Raw genomic sequence first — 19,465 nt, forward strand, 5'->3', positions numbered from 1 at the left:
TATAATAGGTACATTTCTAAAACGAATAATACAACAAATATAGGTTTCTTAATAAGTTTGAAATCCTTATGAGGCCACCTACAGCTAATGTACGTGATGTGATACGACAATTGTACATCAGTGCGCATTGTTTCCAAACCGGATGGATGGTGCAAAAAATATCTGCATCTGCATCTTTTAAAAGGTTTTATTTTCCTTTATAGATACATGTACTCGTATGTATGTATGTATCTACTTACTTAAAGGGCGTAGGACCGATCTATTATTTCAAAAGTCCTTACATCTTTTTCAGATCATCTTTGTATCTTATTTTCTTCACTCTTTGCTTCGGGTATTCCTTCCATCCTCTGATCGTTTTTTTTTTGTGTGTAGCCAAACTTGTAAGGATTTGAGCGTTTATTCCAAATGCAACTAGGTGTGATGCCTGTAGCGATAAATGAAATTTAGGTATCGTTTCTTCTTTTCAAATTAATAGGACACAGGTATACAGATGTAGGCCGTTTTACAGTTTATGGAAAGTCCTTTGGGTCCTTTAAACGAGTTGAAACTTATTTACTTCAAAAACGTCTTTGTAAGATTTTTGATTTTTTGTTTATTTTCAGGTAGAGAATATTCTTTCTTATAATGGTTATGAACTCTATGCTTTAATTATATTATTCCAGTCTAAAATATTTATCTACGATCAGTAAAATATATTAATTACTGTGTTTTTTGCTTTCTATTTTTTTTTTTTAATTTAGCGTAATAATTGATCTAAATTTTAAGAAATATCAAGTTTTTCTCGTTAAGTAATCAAAGCCCCTTCTAGAATTAAATGAGGCTTTAAATTTTATAGTGCCTTCTCTAAGCTTATTTCTTTTAGAAACTTGAGTGTTTAAAATGCTGTCAGGTAGTATCCTTTGATGCATGCTATCAGGTTTTTCCTCACAGATGTTATACAATATACATTTATATATATATAAAGCAAAATAATATTAAATTAAAAACAAATCCGTCGATAACAGTTATTAAAAATCTTTTATCACTGGAAATCAAATTATAATTTTCCAGAATTTTGATGATATTAGTTTTAATACGACTTCAAAATAATTCGAAAACGTCAGATTTTTAAACACCTTTTAAAGTTAAACAAAACAATGTCTTTAGGCTTTTGAGGATTTTCAAATTCAATTTTTAAGTCATTTTTTGTTCTGATAAAGAATCCGAAAACAAATCAGGGGTATCGTATCAAGTTTTGAAATATATGTACATTCATAAAACTGTAATCTAAAACCAAAGTTCAGCACATAAAACAGACTAAAGTGGCCCACACACAAAACACTTGTATGAACATCACATCTCCGTAATTTAATTTTTTAAACACGCTAAACTAATGATTTGTAGAAAATATTGCAAATTACTTTTGTCCTTTTGAAAACATTGCAAATTATGGTTTATATAAAAATTGAGTTTGAATTTTTCCTTCTATTTAGGGAAATCATCTGTTATTTTACAGACTTAAAAAACATATAGTTACTCTCAATTTTGAGGGAACACCAACAAGAAAAAACTATTTTACTGTTTTGAATGATGGACATTATATAAACAAGAAAGAAAATGTACACAAAATTAATAAAAAAACATAATTACAACTATCAAAATTTCTTCAAATGCATGGCACAACACGAAGCGTACACTTGGTGACCGAAACAAGAAGTAATTTTTAAGTGCGGTAAAATTAGAAGATGTCCAAATGGTAGACATGTGCATTCAAGAGGACACAAGCGTCCACAAAACCCACCTCTGTCTATGAACTCCTACTCTCACTTCCCCGTGGTGAACATCGGGTGCCTAGTACCTCAACTGGAGATTGGGTTCCAACCCTAGTGGAAAGTTTTTGGGGGCAGCAAACGAGAGAGGGGGGAGAGGTGTTTCCACTAAGGCACCTCTCCTTATCCAGACGGCAGCGGAGGAATTCCCGAGATGGAATCAACAGTGGCTTCTACAATTCCAGTAAGGTTGAACTACTAAGTGAACACCTTATAAGGCTTCTTGGACTTATTCGGAGCCCAGGCCTATAAGGAGCGGTTTTATCCGGCTCCATATCCTTGGAGTTATACATGGCCCTCCAGGTTGGGTGTTGTTTCGTCGGAGTGACTTCCTGGCCACGTAAAAGCTTTCATAGTTGCGAAGCACCAACAAGCGTCGGATACGGACGGATTTACTGTTGACAACCAACGCAATCGAATTAAGGACAACGACCATCGGATATGCCCGTGGAATGTTAGGTCCCTTAACCGACCACGTGCGGCCCAAGAATTAGCGGAGGCCCTAGACCGATATAAAGCAGACATCACCGCCATACAGAAAATACGATGGGATGGGCCGGAAAAAAGAGGATGAAACACTGCGAAATTTACTATGGTGACTGCTACCACGAAAACCAACAGCGCTTATTTGGACGCGGCTTCGTCATTTGAGCCAGACTTAGGCAAGAAGTCTTGAGCTTTAGATGCATCAATAGGCGCCTCATGACCATACGCATCAAGACCAAATTCGGCAACATTAACCTGATATGCGCGCACGCCCCCACAGAAGTGAAAGACGACGACACCAAAGATATGTTCTTCGAGCTCTTAGACAAAACATATGAGCAGTGTTCTAGCTACGATATTAAAATTTGTGCGATTTTAATGCCAAGCTAGGAAGGGAAAACATCTATGGTGGAATAATCGGGAAGAACAGACTGCACGACAACACTTCCGACAACGTATTCAGGCTTATAGATTTAGCTGCGGGGCGAAACGTCATGGTAGCCAATACGCGTTTTCCACACCTCAACATCCACAAAGGAACTTGGACTTCTCCAGATCAATCTAACGTCAACCAGATTGACCATATTTCGATCGACGCACGATCATGGATGTACGAACTTTCCGAGGAGTTAACATCGACTCGGACCACTACCTCGTTGTAGCCAAGGATTTAAAGAAATCCTTTTCCGACCGAGTTGCAAGTAACCTCTCTCGAAGCTCTCTGACGCCAACACAATGTATCGAAAACCAGTGGCAACATTGCCAAGATGCAATCAGAGAAACCGCCTGTGATGTGCTGAGTTTCAAGCAGCTACCAACAAGGAACCCCTGGTTTGATGTGGAATGTCGGCAGGCAAATGCGGCCAAACAACAGGCACGCAAAGCGGCGCTGCATAAAAGGACGAGAGCTGCTCATGAGCTCTATGAACAGAAGAGGCGAGAGGAACGTCGACTTCTCAGAAGGAAAAAAAAGAGGGCATGAGAAGCGTGCGGGCGAAGATGTTGGGGGTTTAAAAGCAGGAACGAAGTTCGAAAGTTTTATGAACAGCTGAAACGAAATTCACCGGTACATAAACCTAGAACCGAAGGCTGCAAAGATGAAAGTGGAAACATCATAGTGGAGGCGCAGTCAATGCTGGGGATATGGAAGGACCACTTCTGCAGACTGTATAACGGCGACGACGAACTGAATTCCGCTGTCAGGCAGGATGATCCATTTAACGACGAAAGCCAAGAATCCCGTCCTCCAGACTTAGACGAAGTAAAGATTGCCATAGCTAAGCTGAAGTCTAATAAAGCCGCTGGAGCGGATGGTTTGCCCATCGTCAACAACCTGATAGGTCCTTATCAGTGTGGTTTTAGACCAGGGGTGCCAGCACGTAACTTGATACAACCGAGTTTAGTCGATACAATCGAGAATTGGAAGCACACATTTTGGTTCAATCGAGTGTCCTCGATTGTTTCGCCAGATGCGGCAGCACACAAACTTAAAACTAACGTTTGAAACAAAAGTTTTCACTCGACAGAAATAAGTTATCGTCGGGATTGATTTTTGTGTTAGAAATATGCAAAAATAAAATAATGTCAATAAATAAAAAACAGACTAAGATTTTAACCAATTTTATCAGTTCTCACGTTGGTTTAGGGAGGAAAAATATAAGTACCATCAACGCAGCCCAATATTCCTGGTAGTTTAAATTTCCTATGTATAATATAATAATACTCATTGCTGTATCCAAACATAGAGCTATCAAATTTATTCCATTGCAGACAATACTTATTTTCCAGGATAACCAACGTTCGGCGAAAGAACTTGGAAACTGTTGTCTGTGCCATACTTAGCAACACATTTGTTCCACCATTGGTTTGGTTACTCCCACTGGCTAGGAGATTTTATGTTGCACAAAGCTGTAGAACTGATGGAGCTTATGTTCTTTTTCTGTCTTCTGGAAGATCTAACGAGCTGAGTATCTTGTGAAAACATTCCTTATTGACTCTAAACTGCTTCATGAAGTTAAAAAAAAATGTTTTACAAATGTTATACATGTCTTTCTTTTATTTTTGAATATTTGCTCATTTTTACTCAATTCGAATGGGTTCCTATTATCTCTCAAATATCTTCTTTTGATTTAAGTACTGGACACTTCATCGCCGTCACTTTCACTCTCCGAATCAAAGAAAAACATTTCGGAAAAGACTTAAAATTGAAAGTAGAATGAAATAATTTCAAAGTGAACTCATTTGACATTTCATTTTATAGTTCACAATGACTTTTTTAAGTAAAAGTCACAATGGAACTCGTCTCAAATTACGTGCTGTCAAAAATAATTTGTTTCAAATTGATCGACGATCGACAATCCTCGATTGTATCAAGGTACGTGCTGGCACCCCAGGAAAGTACACAGTTGATCAAATATTCACATTACCGCAGATCCTGGAAAAAACCCAAGAACACCAAACCGACAAATACCATCTTTTCATCGATTTTAAGGCAGCATATGACAGCATCTAAAGGGAAGAGCTGTATAGAGCCATGTCTAGTTTCGGCATCCCTGCCAAACTCGTCCGTTTGTGTCGTTGGAAACAACTTAACAGAACCTTTCGATGTCAAAAAAGGTTTTAGACAAGGTGATGTGCTGTCATGTGATTTTTTTAACGTCGTGCTTGAAAGAATAGTGCAGATCTCACACGTCAACACTACAGGCACTATATTTCAAAAGTCTATCCAATTACTGGCATTATGCTGATGACATTGACATAATCGGAAGAACTCAGCGTGATGTCAATGGGGCTTTTGTGAGTATTAAGGCAGAGGCGGCAAAAATGGGTTTAACGGTTAATGAGGACAAAACAAAGTACATGCTGTCGTCTAGAAAGGACATACAACACCGACGTCTTGGTCAAAACGTCACAATCGACAGACGTAACTTTGACGTAGTCAAGGACTTCGTCTACCTAGGCTCCGCTGTAAACGCAGAAAACAACACCAGCGCTGAGATCAAACGCAGAATAACTCTTGCTAACCTCTGTTTCTTTGGACTAAGAAAGCAATTGAGTGGTAAAGTCCTCTCTCGAGGGACTAGTGTTGCTATATAAGACCCTTATCATCCCCGTCCTGCTATTCGGTGTAGAAGCATGGACTATCACAAAAGCGGATGAAAGCACCTTGGGTCGGTTCGAGAGAAAAGTTCTTCGTGTGATCTACGGTCCCGTATGCATCGAAGGGGAGTGAAGGAGAATATGGAACGACGAGCTGTAAGGGCTGTACAGCGACGTAGACTTAGCCAGAACGGTAAAAGTCCAACGACTAAGATGGCTGAGTCACGAAGAGCGCATGGAAACCAATGCTCCGGCCCGGAAAGTCTTCGAATCCACACTCACAGGACTGCGCAGTAGAGGAAGACCGCGGATCAGACATCTAGCTAGAGACCGAGCTAGATGGAGAAGTTTGTTGGGTGAGGCCCTAGTTCACTCAGGACTGTAGCCCTAACTTAAGTAAGTAAAATTAGAAGACTAAGATTTTGTACGACCGCCTTTAGTCGCTATCATAGCCTGTAATCGCCGAAGCATCGATTCGACAAGATTTTTTTGTGAAAGGCTTGGATATATTCTTCCAAATATTGGTGACATTCGCTTTTAATTAATTAAATTTTGTTAGACTTCTCTTAATTTCTCCCACAAATATTCAATGGGTTTCACGTCCGTTGTCTTGAGCTTATTTCTGACACTATAAAGCAACCATTCTTTCATTAATTCACAGGTTCCCTTTCTTCTTGCAGCTATGTATAAGCTCGAATAACATGAAATAGAATCTTTCATATTCAAAAGTGGCACGCAAAATCTTTTACGTGAATTTTGTATAGAGGCTTCTCCAAACAATTTGCTTTCCGTCAGACCCAAAAAAGTCGATTTAACAATATTAAAATAAAAGAAAGTAAAAAGAATTTGCCAAAAACGTCGTTCCTTAAATATTAAAAGTAACGAATTGCTACTAATTACAAAAAAATCAAAAAATATGTATTTTTGGAGTCGGTCCACACAACTGTTGCTTGTATGGGTCGCTTAAAACATAATTTTCAGAACTTCATATAGGTTCAAATTAAATACTCGGAACTAATAAGCAGATTCAAATTCAAGACAACAAAATGCTTTGAAAAACTTAATTGCAATGCATACTTACAAGTTATGTGTTTATGTTGTTTCCAGTAAGTGTTCTTATTACATTTAATATTTTTGTTAAAAGCCGACTTCAAGTAAATTGCGTGTGTGGAGCAAAATATCTTTTCAGTAAAATGTAAATATACATACATACATATATCCTTTCTATAAAAGACTTTTAAATTTAATTTGTAAATCCGTTTTTTCCAAACAAGAAGATATAAAGTCGAACACACGAAAAAATCATTTGAATTAAGAATAAAATCAAAAACCAGGTAAATTATTCATCATTTTAAGCAATAAGCCTCCAGAACTACCTCTAAGAAAATGTCTCTATAAAAGTAAGCAATAATTGATTTTTTTTACTTTTATGTATCATCCAAGTAATCAAAGAAAAACTTATGTTGTCTGTTTATTATTTATTTTTGAAGTGCATACAAATAAAAAAAGAAACTAAAAGTTATAACATGAACAAATAATTGGTAATAGAATTAACATAAGGACCTTTTAAAAATGGGAATATTTTAGCAGACCCTTATTGTGTTCTTTCCCATAACAACAACTATTCCTTCATCTTGAATTTCTTTCAGAGCATCTTCGAATTGTTCTCGAGTAATGAGCTAAAATGAAAATTTAACAAAAAAATAAATATATTATCAGAAAAAATGTTAATAAACAGGTAGTTGAGAACTTAAGGCAGAATTGCAACAGGCATACAATTTTCAGCTTAAGAAGAAACAACTACCTGATAAATGAAATCTAAGGTTCAATATTATGGCACAGTTTAAGCAGGCTTAAGATTATTTTTTTTTATTTCTTTACTAAGAACCTATGTATATTTCAAAAATCCCAAGATTAAAACCTTTCCATTGTTGGGCTATGGTTAAGTTTCTGTCATAAAACAACAATAGCAGCATTGAGCTATTAACAAAATCGAAGAATTAGAATAACACTGCACCGTTTCATTTGTATTCCTTGGAAAATGTTTTTTGAAGAATTTAGTTTTCTTTTTTATTTGCAATGTGTTTACTTACAAAGAAACATGTTATTTTTGTGATTATAGAAGATACAAAAATGCAGTCTTGATGTTCGACCAAAAAACAGATCAGCTGATCCTTGTTTTAAGATTATATGCAGGTAGGTAGATGGATTCATTTTGCAGGAATATGCAGTAAGTGAAACCAATAGGTAATTCAACTTTTTTTTTTAAAAACAATTTCACCACCTGCCAGGTTTCAAAGTAATTATCAATATCCGGATTATAAAATCCAAACTAAGTTGTTTTTGTTTGGAAACGGATTTGACTTTGGAAAAAATGAGTATGAAAATTTGATCTAGCATATTCAAATTCTGTGATCAATGTTTTTTCATTAAGCCGTTTGTAGATTTTTACGAACAAAAAATGTGTTCGAAGAAAGATTTGTCTACAAAAATACTTACAATTTGTGAGGCCTCACGAATCTCATTGAACAATTTCTGATATGGAATTGTTGGCACTTTAACTCTCTTCTTCAAATTATCCTTAATACTTGCAACAAGTTCAGCACGCTTCCTACGGGCTGCAGTAGACAATCCAGTGGTAAGAATACCCACATCAATCTTACCAGAGAGTGGATCTGTTGCTGATTGTTTAAGTGCCTCACGATGCAATCTTAATTAAACAAAAATACAACTATAAATATAACATTTGGTCAATTTAATCAAAAGAGAAAACATGCCTCCAGGCTTCTTCAACATCCACAACAGTTACTTCAGAGCCCAATCTAACTTTAGCATGAGCTTCAGATAAACGAATCAAACTCTCCAACTGTCGGGGATAGGCAGATATTTGACCACGTCCAGCACCAACTTTACGCATATCGACGTAAGCTTGAATTAAACGTTGTTGGGCTTCTTCTGAAATTGTTGGAGCAACATGTTCACGAGCATAAGCAATATAGTCACGTAAGACACTCATATCCTAAATTAAAATAAATATTTATCCATCATCAAGTAATCTTAAAGTAAAAAAAGTAAACTTACAAACATGGTATCCTCTTCTTCTTGTCTTGAAACATAATACAACGAAACCAAATGCGATGCCAAACGACGATCAAATACTTCATCTTGTGGATCCAAAACTAAGAAAATCAAATCGAATCTTGACAGCAGAGTATGTGGCAATTGTACATTGTCAATAATGTTCTTATTTTTATTCCACTGTGATTCGGCAGGATTTGCGGCAGCCAGTATTGAAGTTCGTGCGTTCAATTGACAAATGATTCCAGCTTTAGCTATACTGAGGGTCTGTTGTTCCATAACTTCGTGCAGAACACTACGAGTGGAGTCGTTCATTTTGTCGAATTCATCAATGCAACATATACCATTGTCAGCCAAGACCAATGCACCACTAAGATTGGATTGTAAATTTTATTTCTATCTTTATCTTTATACTGTAATTGTGGAACTTACGTTTGCAAAACCAATTGTCTTGTTTCGGGATCTTTTGTTACATAAGCAGTCAGACCCACAGCTGAAGAACCACGACCTGAAGTGTATTGGGACCTTGGCACCAAATTGAAAACATACTGTAAAAGTTGAGACTTGGATGTACCAGGGTCACCACACAAGAGGATATGTATTTCCGACCTTTAAAGAAAGAATGGATGTTTAGAGTTCTAAAGCTCGTTTCGCGTACGAATATCTTATGTAATAGAAAAAAAAACTTAGAACTTGATTTTACCTGAAATTTTGTCTTCCAGCAGTTACGTGCTTCTTCTTAGTTCCACCAAACAACTGTAATAATATTCCCTTTTTAATATCAGCATTCTCATAGATTGATGGAGCTAAGGCTCTTGCAAGACGATCATAAACATCAGGCTTTTGTGAAAGCGTTCTTAATAACTCAATACGCTCTGGTGGGAAGATGTGATCTTTTCTGTTAAATAAAATGGAATAATTAACCATCTCATCAATGCAATCTTAAATTAACAAGAATAATAAACTTACCCATCTTCCTCTTCATACAATCGTTTATTATCAACTTTCCTGAAATGCACCACATCTACGTGTGTCTTGTAGACACTCTTTACATTTCTAGCCCTATTACTCTCTTGCATGGGCATTGCACGATAAATTCCAGTAACAGTCACACGATCACCGGCTTGAACTTTATCCACCAAGTCATTGTGGGCAAACAGGAGCACATTGTGTGGCGTCTGACCAGCAGCCATATCATCTGGTGACTCCTGCAGTTTGATCAATTGTTTATCTGTGAATTGTGATCGGTTGTGTATCAACTGGAAGCAGTGGTTTGTATTACAGTTGGTACACAGAGTTGGTTCAGCTATACGACCACGATCGATTTCAACAGTTGTGTAAAATGAACAGATGATGCATTTGAAAAATGCTTCCCGCATTTCTGGCACAATATTCGATGATCGAATGACCATTCCCGATATACTAATCAACTGATCAATATCCTCAGGATTTAGAGCGCGCATACTGCGTGTTTTCTCTGCATTAAATGGACGCACTTGAATTTGATGTTCCAAAATGGCAGCCGGATATTTTTCGAAGAACATCTCATTCACTGCCATATCAAATGTTGGGATAACTTCTTGTGGATAGCATATCAATTGTCGATATAAGTTCTCATCAAAAGTCTTCAAATGTGAACAATTGACATTGAGATAAGGTTCTTCGAGAGTGTGAATTTCTTCAAGCTTTTGCAAGTACAACGGCTCATTCACATCGATGTTTTCGGAAATTTCATCTTGTTCTGCATCTGGATCGATGTACCGCAGAAGAAAGTTCTTGAATTTTGTCTTACATTGACTCACAACAACATTTGTTCCCCAAATCACCAATTGTGGACCCGTCGATGCTTCAGATGTTTCCGATTGTTGCTCGGGAATTGGTTCAAGCTATCGAAATTAATTTTTATAAAGAAATAAGTCTTTTTTTATATGCAATGAATTTTTTTTCGAATGTTCAAAAGCCAAACCAGAAGGTGCATAAAACCAGCAGCAGATAAAACCGACGTTAATTTTTATTATAATTCGTACGCTTGTTCAATCTCGAGGTGGATAGGTTATTGTGGATAAGTGCATTTTTATATACCTTATTGATAGAGTTGGATACTTTAATAGAGATAACACGCAAAAATTAAAAATATCTTTCTGTTCACAAAAAGCAGACTAACATTTTGATTTCCAAGTTAAAAATTATTTAAAACAAAATTTTCAGTGAACAATTTTAATAATTCACGGGATTTTTATCAAAAAATATAAACATCTGAAATTAATGTTCGGGTTCCTTCAACCTTTGGATTCCTTTTTTGACATCCTAGCTGTTTTGCATCAGCTCTTCCTTTGCACGTAAAACCCGAACAAAAAGGTATCCGGATACTCTATCTGTCTGATATTCAACGCACCCAATAACATTTTTAACGCTTTGCTTTAAAGACTGAACTCATGTAAAGTTTTGAATTTTATGGTTCATCTGGAAGTATCATTCTTTGCTTGATGGTTATAGTTAAATCATGTTTTCGATATATTAGCTCCTTTCCTTGTTCATTTTCATTGCTTTGCCAGCTTTCTTGGTTTCATGAATATCAAACGTATTTACTAATGAAATTTTCTAAATATCGACGAACCAGAGTGCTAAACATATAAGCCCATATATCTTTTAATTTGTATATTGATTTCATAAAATTACATATATTCGATTGTACATTTAATCCGCTTATTGTGTTTCCAAAAACTTAGACATGTTTTTGATTTGGTATACATTTTTAAATTAGCAAAATATACTTTATTAACAAAACTCAGAAATTAATTTTGGTTTTTAATTTTTGTTTATGTGTTATGAAATTCATGCCCAAGTTACAGCAATGAATTTCTCTTCATCGTTGTGATCAGAACCAAATGCGTGAATAAAATCAAATTGATACAAAAACGTATACAGAGCAAACATCAAATAAATCATAATTGAATAAATTCCAATACTTTTCCGCAAATGAAAATTTACTGTAAACACAGCAAAACAAAAGAGAATATGATGCAAGAAACTAAACCATAATCCACTTTGCCCAAGATCTCCAGCTCGTGTCTAGAGAATGTTTGATTAATAGATAATATTTGTATAAGAGAGAAGCCTTATTCTGCTAATCGTTTCGAAGAAGAAAGAAAGAAAACACCTTTCGTACAGAATATGGCTTTTAAAAATTACAAAACAGCCTTACAATATCTGTATAACGTCTTTTATCAGCACATCGAAGGAGTGTTGTCAAACCAATAGCAAAGGTCATATCTAAGAAAAGGGTTTAAATTAGTAGTTATGAATTGTTACGATTTCGTCTTCTGTAATTACTAAAGAGTGGAGCCATAAGAAATTCAACTAGAGGAAGTGTTTTGATTTTCAAATTTAATAAAGCCAGATAGACGACAACTTCTGAAAGTAGACAATTTATTTAAAAAATAGAAAAAACAACTTTTAGAGCGATATTACCCGGAATCGTATTGCCCCAGGCCAAAAATGTAGTACCAATAACTGATCTCTTGACACCAATTATATTTCCCAGAGTTACCAGAATTGAAAGCAATTCTGCAGCAAGAAAGTGTGTGATCAACATTTCACAACAAATACCATAAAATGCAATTGTCTTGTGTTAAAAAAAAAAATGTTAAAGAAAGTCCTTTTTTTCTTATAAATTTTAAAAATACATACTAACTGATATTGTGGAATGTTGGTTTTTGTCAAACAGAATACCATGATTGCCATAATAACACCAATGTACAGGCAAATGTGAATGTATTCTGGTCCAATGAACTGCACCATTATTAATGGAGAAAATATGAAATTTATTACCAGGAGCAGCCTTGACCATCCAAATCCTGGCATTCTTAAATTCACAACCGGCACTACCAGTTTAACTGGTATTGCGGAAAATATTAAAATTCTTTGCCATAAACTCGCGTCATCGTAGACTTCTTTTCGGAAAGGATTTATGACTTGTACAAACTGTTTCCAAATGTTAAGGTCAAGTGGATTTGCTGGAGATGTAAGTGGGACTTGAATGATTTCGATTTCTTTTGTCAGTTCTAAACGCATTTTGGTTTCTCCTGACACCTCCTTATGATCGAGTCCTATCCTCTCTTTGTTTGACCAATCAATAATTAATTAAATTTTGTTTTTTTTTTTTTTAAGAGAAACAAACATTATATTTTATACCTTTTAATTCGATATGATGATGATAACATACAACACCACATAAAATCGGATAGAATGTCATTGAAAATACTCCCATAAGGACATGTGTTTCTCTATCCATGTATATGTCAAAGAGAACTAACATTCCACACAAATAAGCAAATGAATCACGTTTGAAATAAGTTCCAAGCAGTGTCATTGGACTGAGTAAAACCAAGATACCACCATGAAAAGCTCGTAAAAATAATCCCGTTCCTAACATTTCATTTATCAACATTTCTGTATCACCATCATAGAAGAAGAAAGCTGATATGATATCAGGAATTCCATTGTAAAGGACAATAAGGGTTACACCAGCATTGTGTTCGCTTATTTTAAAATGTTTAACAATACTTAGAATATTTGACATCCTATTTAAAATAACACATAATTCAAAAAATAAAGACTTCCATCAAAAGAGAAAAGATAATAGACTTACGAATTTAGTGCTAAGGCACATAGAGCTAAAACAAGAACTAAAGATATCGTCAAAAGCATTAACATAGCTGCAGTAAATGATACATCAATGTACTCAATCATAGTACAGAATATGAAATGAAGGTAGTCAATCTTGTTTTCAGCTTCATGACAGGATGCGGTGAGAGAAACAAAAGCGCAAATATCTTTTTCTTCCCGAAGTTCCGATATAAAACGACAAGTAGCCTTTAGAAAAGCAAAATTTGGGAATGAGATACATATTTTGGTTTTATGAAAAACATAACAAACCTCATCGATTCCACGAATGTAGTTTTTATGGGCTGCGAAATGTGGTGTTAAGTTCATTTTGGAAATAGTAAAATTTAAAAAAAAAACGTCAGTATTTTTGTTGACAACTAAACTAAGCTTAGGGAAATATTTACATTTTTTGTTTGAAAGTGTAAATTTGAGTATGCTTTGATCAAGTCTTGAGGTGATCTCGGAGGTGACCATAAAAAAACGTTAATATCATTGCGCACCCTATAGAAACACCAGAAAAAAATGTCCCTCTTTTTGGGTAATTATTCAAAACAATCTTTGGAAAATTACATACAAACTGAATTTTATAAGTTCATAAGCTAACCTCTGTTCTTCAAGACGCTTATTAAAGCTCTTGCACCATATCCAAAGTCAAATGAAAGCTCAACACCATATGGATGTCAAATGAACTAATTCAAAATTAGTGAAAAATTAATTTAAAAAAAAACAACTATTTATGCAAAAACAAACAACCTAGCGTATTGTCTGTAATGACATTGGGTCAAAACATTACGCCGCCACGCTCAGAAAAGTCATGTCAAAGGTACCAACTGGTCCAGGTTTCCTTAAAAAAAAACGGACAAAACTTTGCCTCACTCCAGCTCTAAACCCCGATAAATACTTATGAACACTCATTTTCAGGATGTGCAAATAATACATTCCTGATTGAAGAAAAAAGTACAGGGGAGGTCTCAAACATACATAGATGACACCATATTATGTATATTAGATTACATAAAAGTTTTACGGGCGCTTGTCTACTTCTCAGCTTACAAGTCTAAAGTGCCTGATGAAATAATCCCAATTATGCTCCAATATAATTAAAGGCACTCAAGGGGTTATAACTAACAAACGTTTATTTTAAGTGCGAGCGTTAGGAAAATAGGGACGGATTCAAGAGCAGATACCGGTACACATTAAAAAGTTGAATTAAGTTTAAGTTCTGAATATAAGGAGGGAGAAACAGAGTTGACCAAAGCATTTCACATTCTCGATGTGTGGTTAAAAAAGAATCTCAATACTTAAAAGGTAAACTGATGAGCATTCCTAAAAGGCCGAATGTAAAGTCCGAATTTTGTATGCAATTAGCTAATTCAACAGGACATTGTTTGTAAAGATATCTGTAAAACAACGAAAGGCAAGAAAATATTGCAGCGGAGTTCGAGGGGTATAAATGCTTCGTTTATAGTTCATTTAATTTGACTTAAACTTGTTTTCGTGGACCAAATTTTTGAGTTATATTTAAGTCTTGGACGAATAAGGACTTTGTAAATTACAGCGCGATCAGAAGGGTTGAGAAATTTCTTACCCCATCGGAGAGACCCTAAGCACCTAGCAGCATTTTTGGCAATGTCGAATATGTGATTATTCCATAAGAGGTTATCTGACTGAAAGTTGATTATTTTCCTGGAAAAAAGTGCCAATAATGGACAGCGGCATCGGGGTGGATTACGCTTTAACGGCAGGAGACAGCATTGAGTTTTTGAAACATTCAATTCTACATGGTTATTAATTTGCTGTCGAGATCGAAATGAGCTTAACATACGCTGGCGTTTACGTTCCACATCCGAAGGACAACGATGTGAATCTATAAACACATATTAAGAAATAACAGACAAAAGACAAAACTAGACAATACAACTTGTATTAAACGGTTAGAAAGGTAGTTTCTAATCTAACGAAGAAGAGATTCATCAATAACAAAAGCACGCGTTTTCGATAAGAGAGCTTAGCGAGGAACACTATCAAATGCTTTTAAAATATCAAGTGCAATGATCTTACTTTCTTGAAAACAATGTAAAAATTGGTTAAACTGTTCGGTAAGATAAACCATCAAACCACTGGAGAATTGCTACGAAAGCCATAGTCCTTGTCATTAAGAAGCTTTCGTTCTTGGAAGTATTTCTTAAGCTATAATTAATCAACCGTGAGTACTATTTGAAGATTGCTAGAGGGGGAGTAGGATTTGCCATTTTTAAGGACAAAAACACCATTGTTCTGATGCTAGTGAATATATTCAGGGATGTCTAAACATATTTTTCAAATATATGGATAGAAGTCAGTTATTTTTGTTCCGAAAGCCGATAAGCCCTTACACACTGAGCAGAAAGACTTCAGGCATATAACCCCATCTTTTTTTCTCTGAAGGTCTTTAGAAAGACTAATAGAAACGTACATCCGACAAAAATGAATGATACTGCTATTTCACAGCCCCAATATGCTTACGTGAAAGACAAATCCGTTGAAAATTTAATTCACTTCAAATAATTCACCTTAGTTGCATTCTTGCTGTTAATAAAATTCTAGACAAACTGAGCAAACAAACTTCTACAGTTGGGTCTTAATGGCTCAGTACCTGGGCTAGTAACTGGGACCTCAATGTCAATGACACTATCGACTTGACGTAAATACTCCAGACTATTTAAGACCTTAGATAGATTTTAAACCAGAAGCAATTAGAGAAATCCCTGCTAGGGAGGAATGGTTGGAAAACAGGGTCATAAAAACAAATCATTTATAGGTCTCTACAGAGTCTAAAACGTAGCTAAAGAACTTTCTTTTCACAACCTTAGCAAAATAAATCAGATATTTTTATTGAAAGCCATTCAGCAATCAAGGCCATATCCTCTATTGTCACAAAGTCAAAACTGGTAAAATAGTACCAAAGGGAGCTACGTTCCTTTAGTGAGGCCAACACAGTTACATTCGTCCCAGGGCACTGTGACATTGACGAAAATGAAAGAGCAGACCAATTGGTCAAAAATGGATCAATGCTTCATCCAAGCAATGTTGTTGCTATGATTTATAAGGTAATAGATCAAATAATTAGGCCAAACGTCGAAAGTTTTCTAGACGTCTCATTATGCCGCCTAAGGACATTCTGATATTCTCTAAAAAAAAATCAGGATGGTTTAGGGAGGCGCCCTCAACCTAAACCCTCATCACCTTTACTACACCTTACCAAATCCTTAACAATTCCTGGGGAGTACAATTGATCCACATCCGAGTGTGATGATTTTCGGTCTACCATTGCATCATTAAACATAACCTAACCTATCATCGCGGAGCAGATAACCTTAGTCAAAAAAAAAAAAAAACATTTACCAAACTATATGTCTGCTGATGGGTTGAAGGGACTTTAATAAAAGGTTGAAATATACGTAACAAGGAAGTTGTTGCATCCTAACAACGATTTTCTTTAGAATAGCAAATCATGCACGCAGATACATTTGGGGTGACGCTTTAGTGGTTATAAAGAAAATGTTGGATTTGTAGCTCAGTAACCTACCCTGAAAACCATCAAGGGTTGGAAGAAAAAGCCTACTGCATTAATACTCCTTAAAATAAACTATGAATGCTGTATAGAAAAAAAGAATAATCGACTCTAGTTTTCAGTTCTCTAACGATACTAAAAATTCAAATTCAAATAAATGACATATGACCACTGCACCGTTTTTTACCAAGGTTTACGGCAAAAAATCGATTCATTAAATATCTTATGCAGTGACATCCTTTAAAGATGATGCAATGCTTTTCCTTAAAATTCTGAGATTCTGAGAGATAAAAACTCAGTTCCCTCAATCCAGATAAGTTTTTATTTAGTTAATTTATGAACATATAAATTTAAGTATGTAGGTATCTACATATGTACGTCAAAAGTATATATTGAGTTTTATTTATTTGTATTCAAAATGTTTAATTTCAAAAATGATGAGGATATCTGTGCTATTTGTCTTGAGAAAAAAAGATTCCCAGACTTTCTAATTTGTGGCCATTCATTTTGCCATCAATGCATCAAGAAATATATGACGTATGAGAACATCTGCAACAAGTGTCCTCTTTGTCGTAACAAATTAAAAAGAAAAGGAGTAAGTTTGTTTCGTTTAGTAAATGAAAAGCAGTATGTTTTAATAATATTTCTTTTTGTTTTTTTAAGAAACAATCAAATAGGGTTTGTTTTGTTACTTATCTGGTTCTCCTGCTGAGCTTGGCATTGCTTTTTTCTATTTTTATTTATTTGTAATATTTATGAAATAAAATTTAAAAGAAAACAAACAAAACTTACCGCCTCGCCGCCAACTGCAACTTGCCTCATGCGTTTGTCAGTGCGGATATCGGGCCGAGCACGCACTGGAGTTCCACGTATTCCGGATCGAGGAGTTCTTATCGATCCCATTGAACTGGAAGGCAAACAAAGCGGCTTAGAATTTGTTTGTGTTGGAAGAAAAAAAGGTTTTTTTTTACCTTGGAGTACCATAGTTCAAAGGTGAACTTAGGTCGATTTCACTCATATTAATGGGTGCTGCACGAGCAGGGCTTGTTGGTGGGACACTTAAGCCTCCTGGGGATGTTGGTGGTAGACTGACATTGTCTGAAGCCACAGCTCGAGCTCCCATTCGCATTGGTGTCTCGGCATCTTGGGCAGAAGGTCCTTTTCGAGTTAGAAATAACAAAAGATATTGTATTAATAAATGTAAAAGGCTTACTTTTAAAACAAATAACAAACTTCTTGTTGGAGTTCTTTGGCCACGATTGCCACTTCTTCCTGGAGTTCTAGCAGGACTTGACATCTTTTAACTTAGTGCAATTTAACAACACAAGGAAGTAATAGAATTGTTTGAATTTAAAAGCTTTTTAATAGAAATTACTGTTTTAAAATTGAATTATAGGAATGATTAGATTCTGTTGGAGTTTTGTCGGCACAAATAACAAACAACTTGCACGATGGTCAACAAAACTGGCGCGAAAATTTGGATTTGTTTGAAATTCTCTATGACGATGCTAGCGCCATTTGACGGATGGGTTCAAACTAGTTTTAATTGTTAAACAGGTGGGGTTACACAGAAGAGTATAGGTAGATTTTTAAAAAGTTAGAGTTGGAAATTAATGTGTGAAAGTAGGTTTATATATGTTTAATATACGTTGTCACTCATTTGTTGGTTTAGAAAGTATACACACAATGATACATTTTTGTTTTCTTTATAAATTTCGACTTTACATAGATTGTAATTCCTTTGAATCTGCTAAAACTTGGGTACTGTCGCTTTTTAATGATTCTAGAATTGAGGATTACCCGCTTTAACACGTTGTTCTGCTTATCCTCACAGAACAAAAATTAGTGGTGTCAAATCACACGGCCTTGGGAACCAATTGACGTCACAATTTCTCACGCCATAATTACTAGTATTGTGTGGCACATTACCTTGTCTTGTTGAATTTACATATCGTTCAACACGTGATCTTTAATTGCCGATAAGGCGATGAATTCTGCATGTTGGAATCACTGCTTTTAAATTGAATTTTAGTTAACTGTTAAGTGATTCATTATCGTAAATGGGAAACATTACATATATCATGATTCATGTGACTTTATATGATAACTGCGTGTGACAGATGTCAAATGCCAACACTACCAACTTGGAACACGTAAATGAATTACTCCATAAAACCAACAAATAAGTTGTTTCCGCCAAGTTCCATTAGCATTGACGTACTAAATATGGACTTCTAGTAGCCAACTTAGCGTTGGTGTCATCTTTTCGTTAACGCTACTAGCTCTTCTTTAGGTTTCGTGGAAATATGGGGAAGATCTTGAACTTGATTTTTGTATTTTGTTTATTTTTTCAAAATCATAATAAAAGATGTTCTTAGATTCTTTGAAATAAGAGGAAGCATTTAAAAATGAATGATAATTGTTTCCACCAAGAATGTAGAATCACTTTTAAGGGGGTTTTGTATGAGAAGTAGTATCAACTAGCAGTCCATATCTTTTATGTCAATGACCAGGAGACTCGAGGCCCATTATGCAAATGGTGCTTAATTCTAATCCTCTTATTAAATAGTCCAACGAAGATTACACGTGGAATCAACTAAAACGTTATATTGAAAGGTGAATCCATTAAAATAATAATAAAATCATCACCGAAAATATAGCTATGAATAAAAGCTAAAGCCATACAAAAAATAGGAAGTTACCAAACACCTCTTTGCTTTTAATCCCACTTTATAAACTGACATACAAAATGTAAACAAAACATTTGACATTT

General features: G+C 35.3%; 2 protein-coding genes across 4 annotated transcripts; both read right to left on the bottom strand.

The window, feature by feature from the left end:
• Positions 1-6,804: 6,804 nt before the first annotated feature.
• LOC129951671 (DNA replication licensing factor MCM4) lies at positions 6,805-18,158 on the bottom strand. Its single transcript, XM_056063920.1, has 10 exons — positions 17,926-18,158; positions 17,664-17,850; positions 17,485-17,599; positions 9,441-10,357; positions 9,175-9,369; positions 8,904-9,080; positions 8,475-8,841; positions 8,171-8,412; positions 7,893-8,103; positions 6,805-7,072 (listed from the first exon to the last, which is right to left on the bottom strand). The coding sequence occupies exons 1-10, from the start codon at positions 17,987-17,989 to the stop codon at positions 6,977-6,979; spliced, it is 2,571 nt and encodes an 856-aa protein (XP_055919895.1). The 5' UTR covers positions 17,990-18,158; the 3' UTR covers positions 6,805-6,976.
• Positions 11,115-13,750, bottom strand: LOC129951672 (putative sodium/calcium exchanger 7). 3 transcript variants are annotated; one of them, XM_056063921.1, is made up of 9 exons: positions 13,544-13,748; positions 13,410-13,441; positions 13,123-13,346; positions 12,666-13,054; positions 12,162-12,589; positions 11,943-12,096; positions 11,805-11,885; positions 11,677-11,744; positions 11,115-11,543 (listed from the first exon to the last, which is right to left on the bottom strand). In XM_056063921.1, the coding sequence occupies exons 1-9, from the start codon at positions 13,611-13,613 to the stop codon at positions 11,307-11,309; spliced, it is 1,683 nt and encodes a 560-aa protein (XP_055919896.1). In that variant the 5' UTR covers positions 13,614-13,748; the 3' UTR covers positions 11,115-11,306. The 3 variants fall into 3 exon arrangements, with proteins under 3 accessions (XP_055919896.1, XP_055919898.1, XP_055919897.1); XM_056063923.1 differs by having other exon boundaries at positions 11,368-11,595; positions 13,544-13,750; XM_056063922.1 differs by having other exon boundaries at positions 11,368-11,598; positions 13,544-13,750.
• Positions 18,159-19,465: the final 1,307 nt, after the last annotated feature.

Source organism: Eupeodes corollae, chromosome 3 (assembly GCF_945859685.1).
Source record: "Eupeodes corollae chromosome 3, idEupCoro1.1, whole genome shotgun sequence".
Taxonomy (NCBI): domain Eukaryota; kingdom Metazoa; phylum Arthropoda; class Insecta; order Diptera; family Syrphidae; genus Eupeodes; species Eupeodes corollae.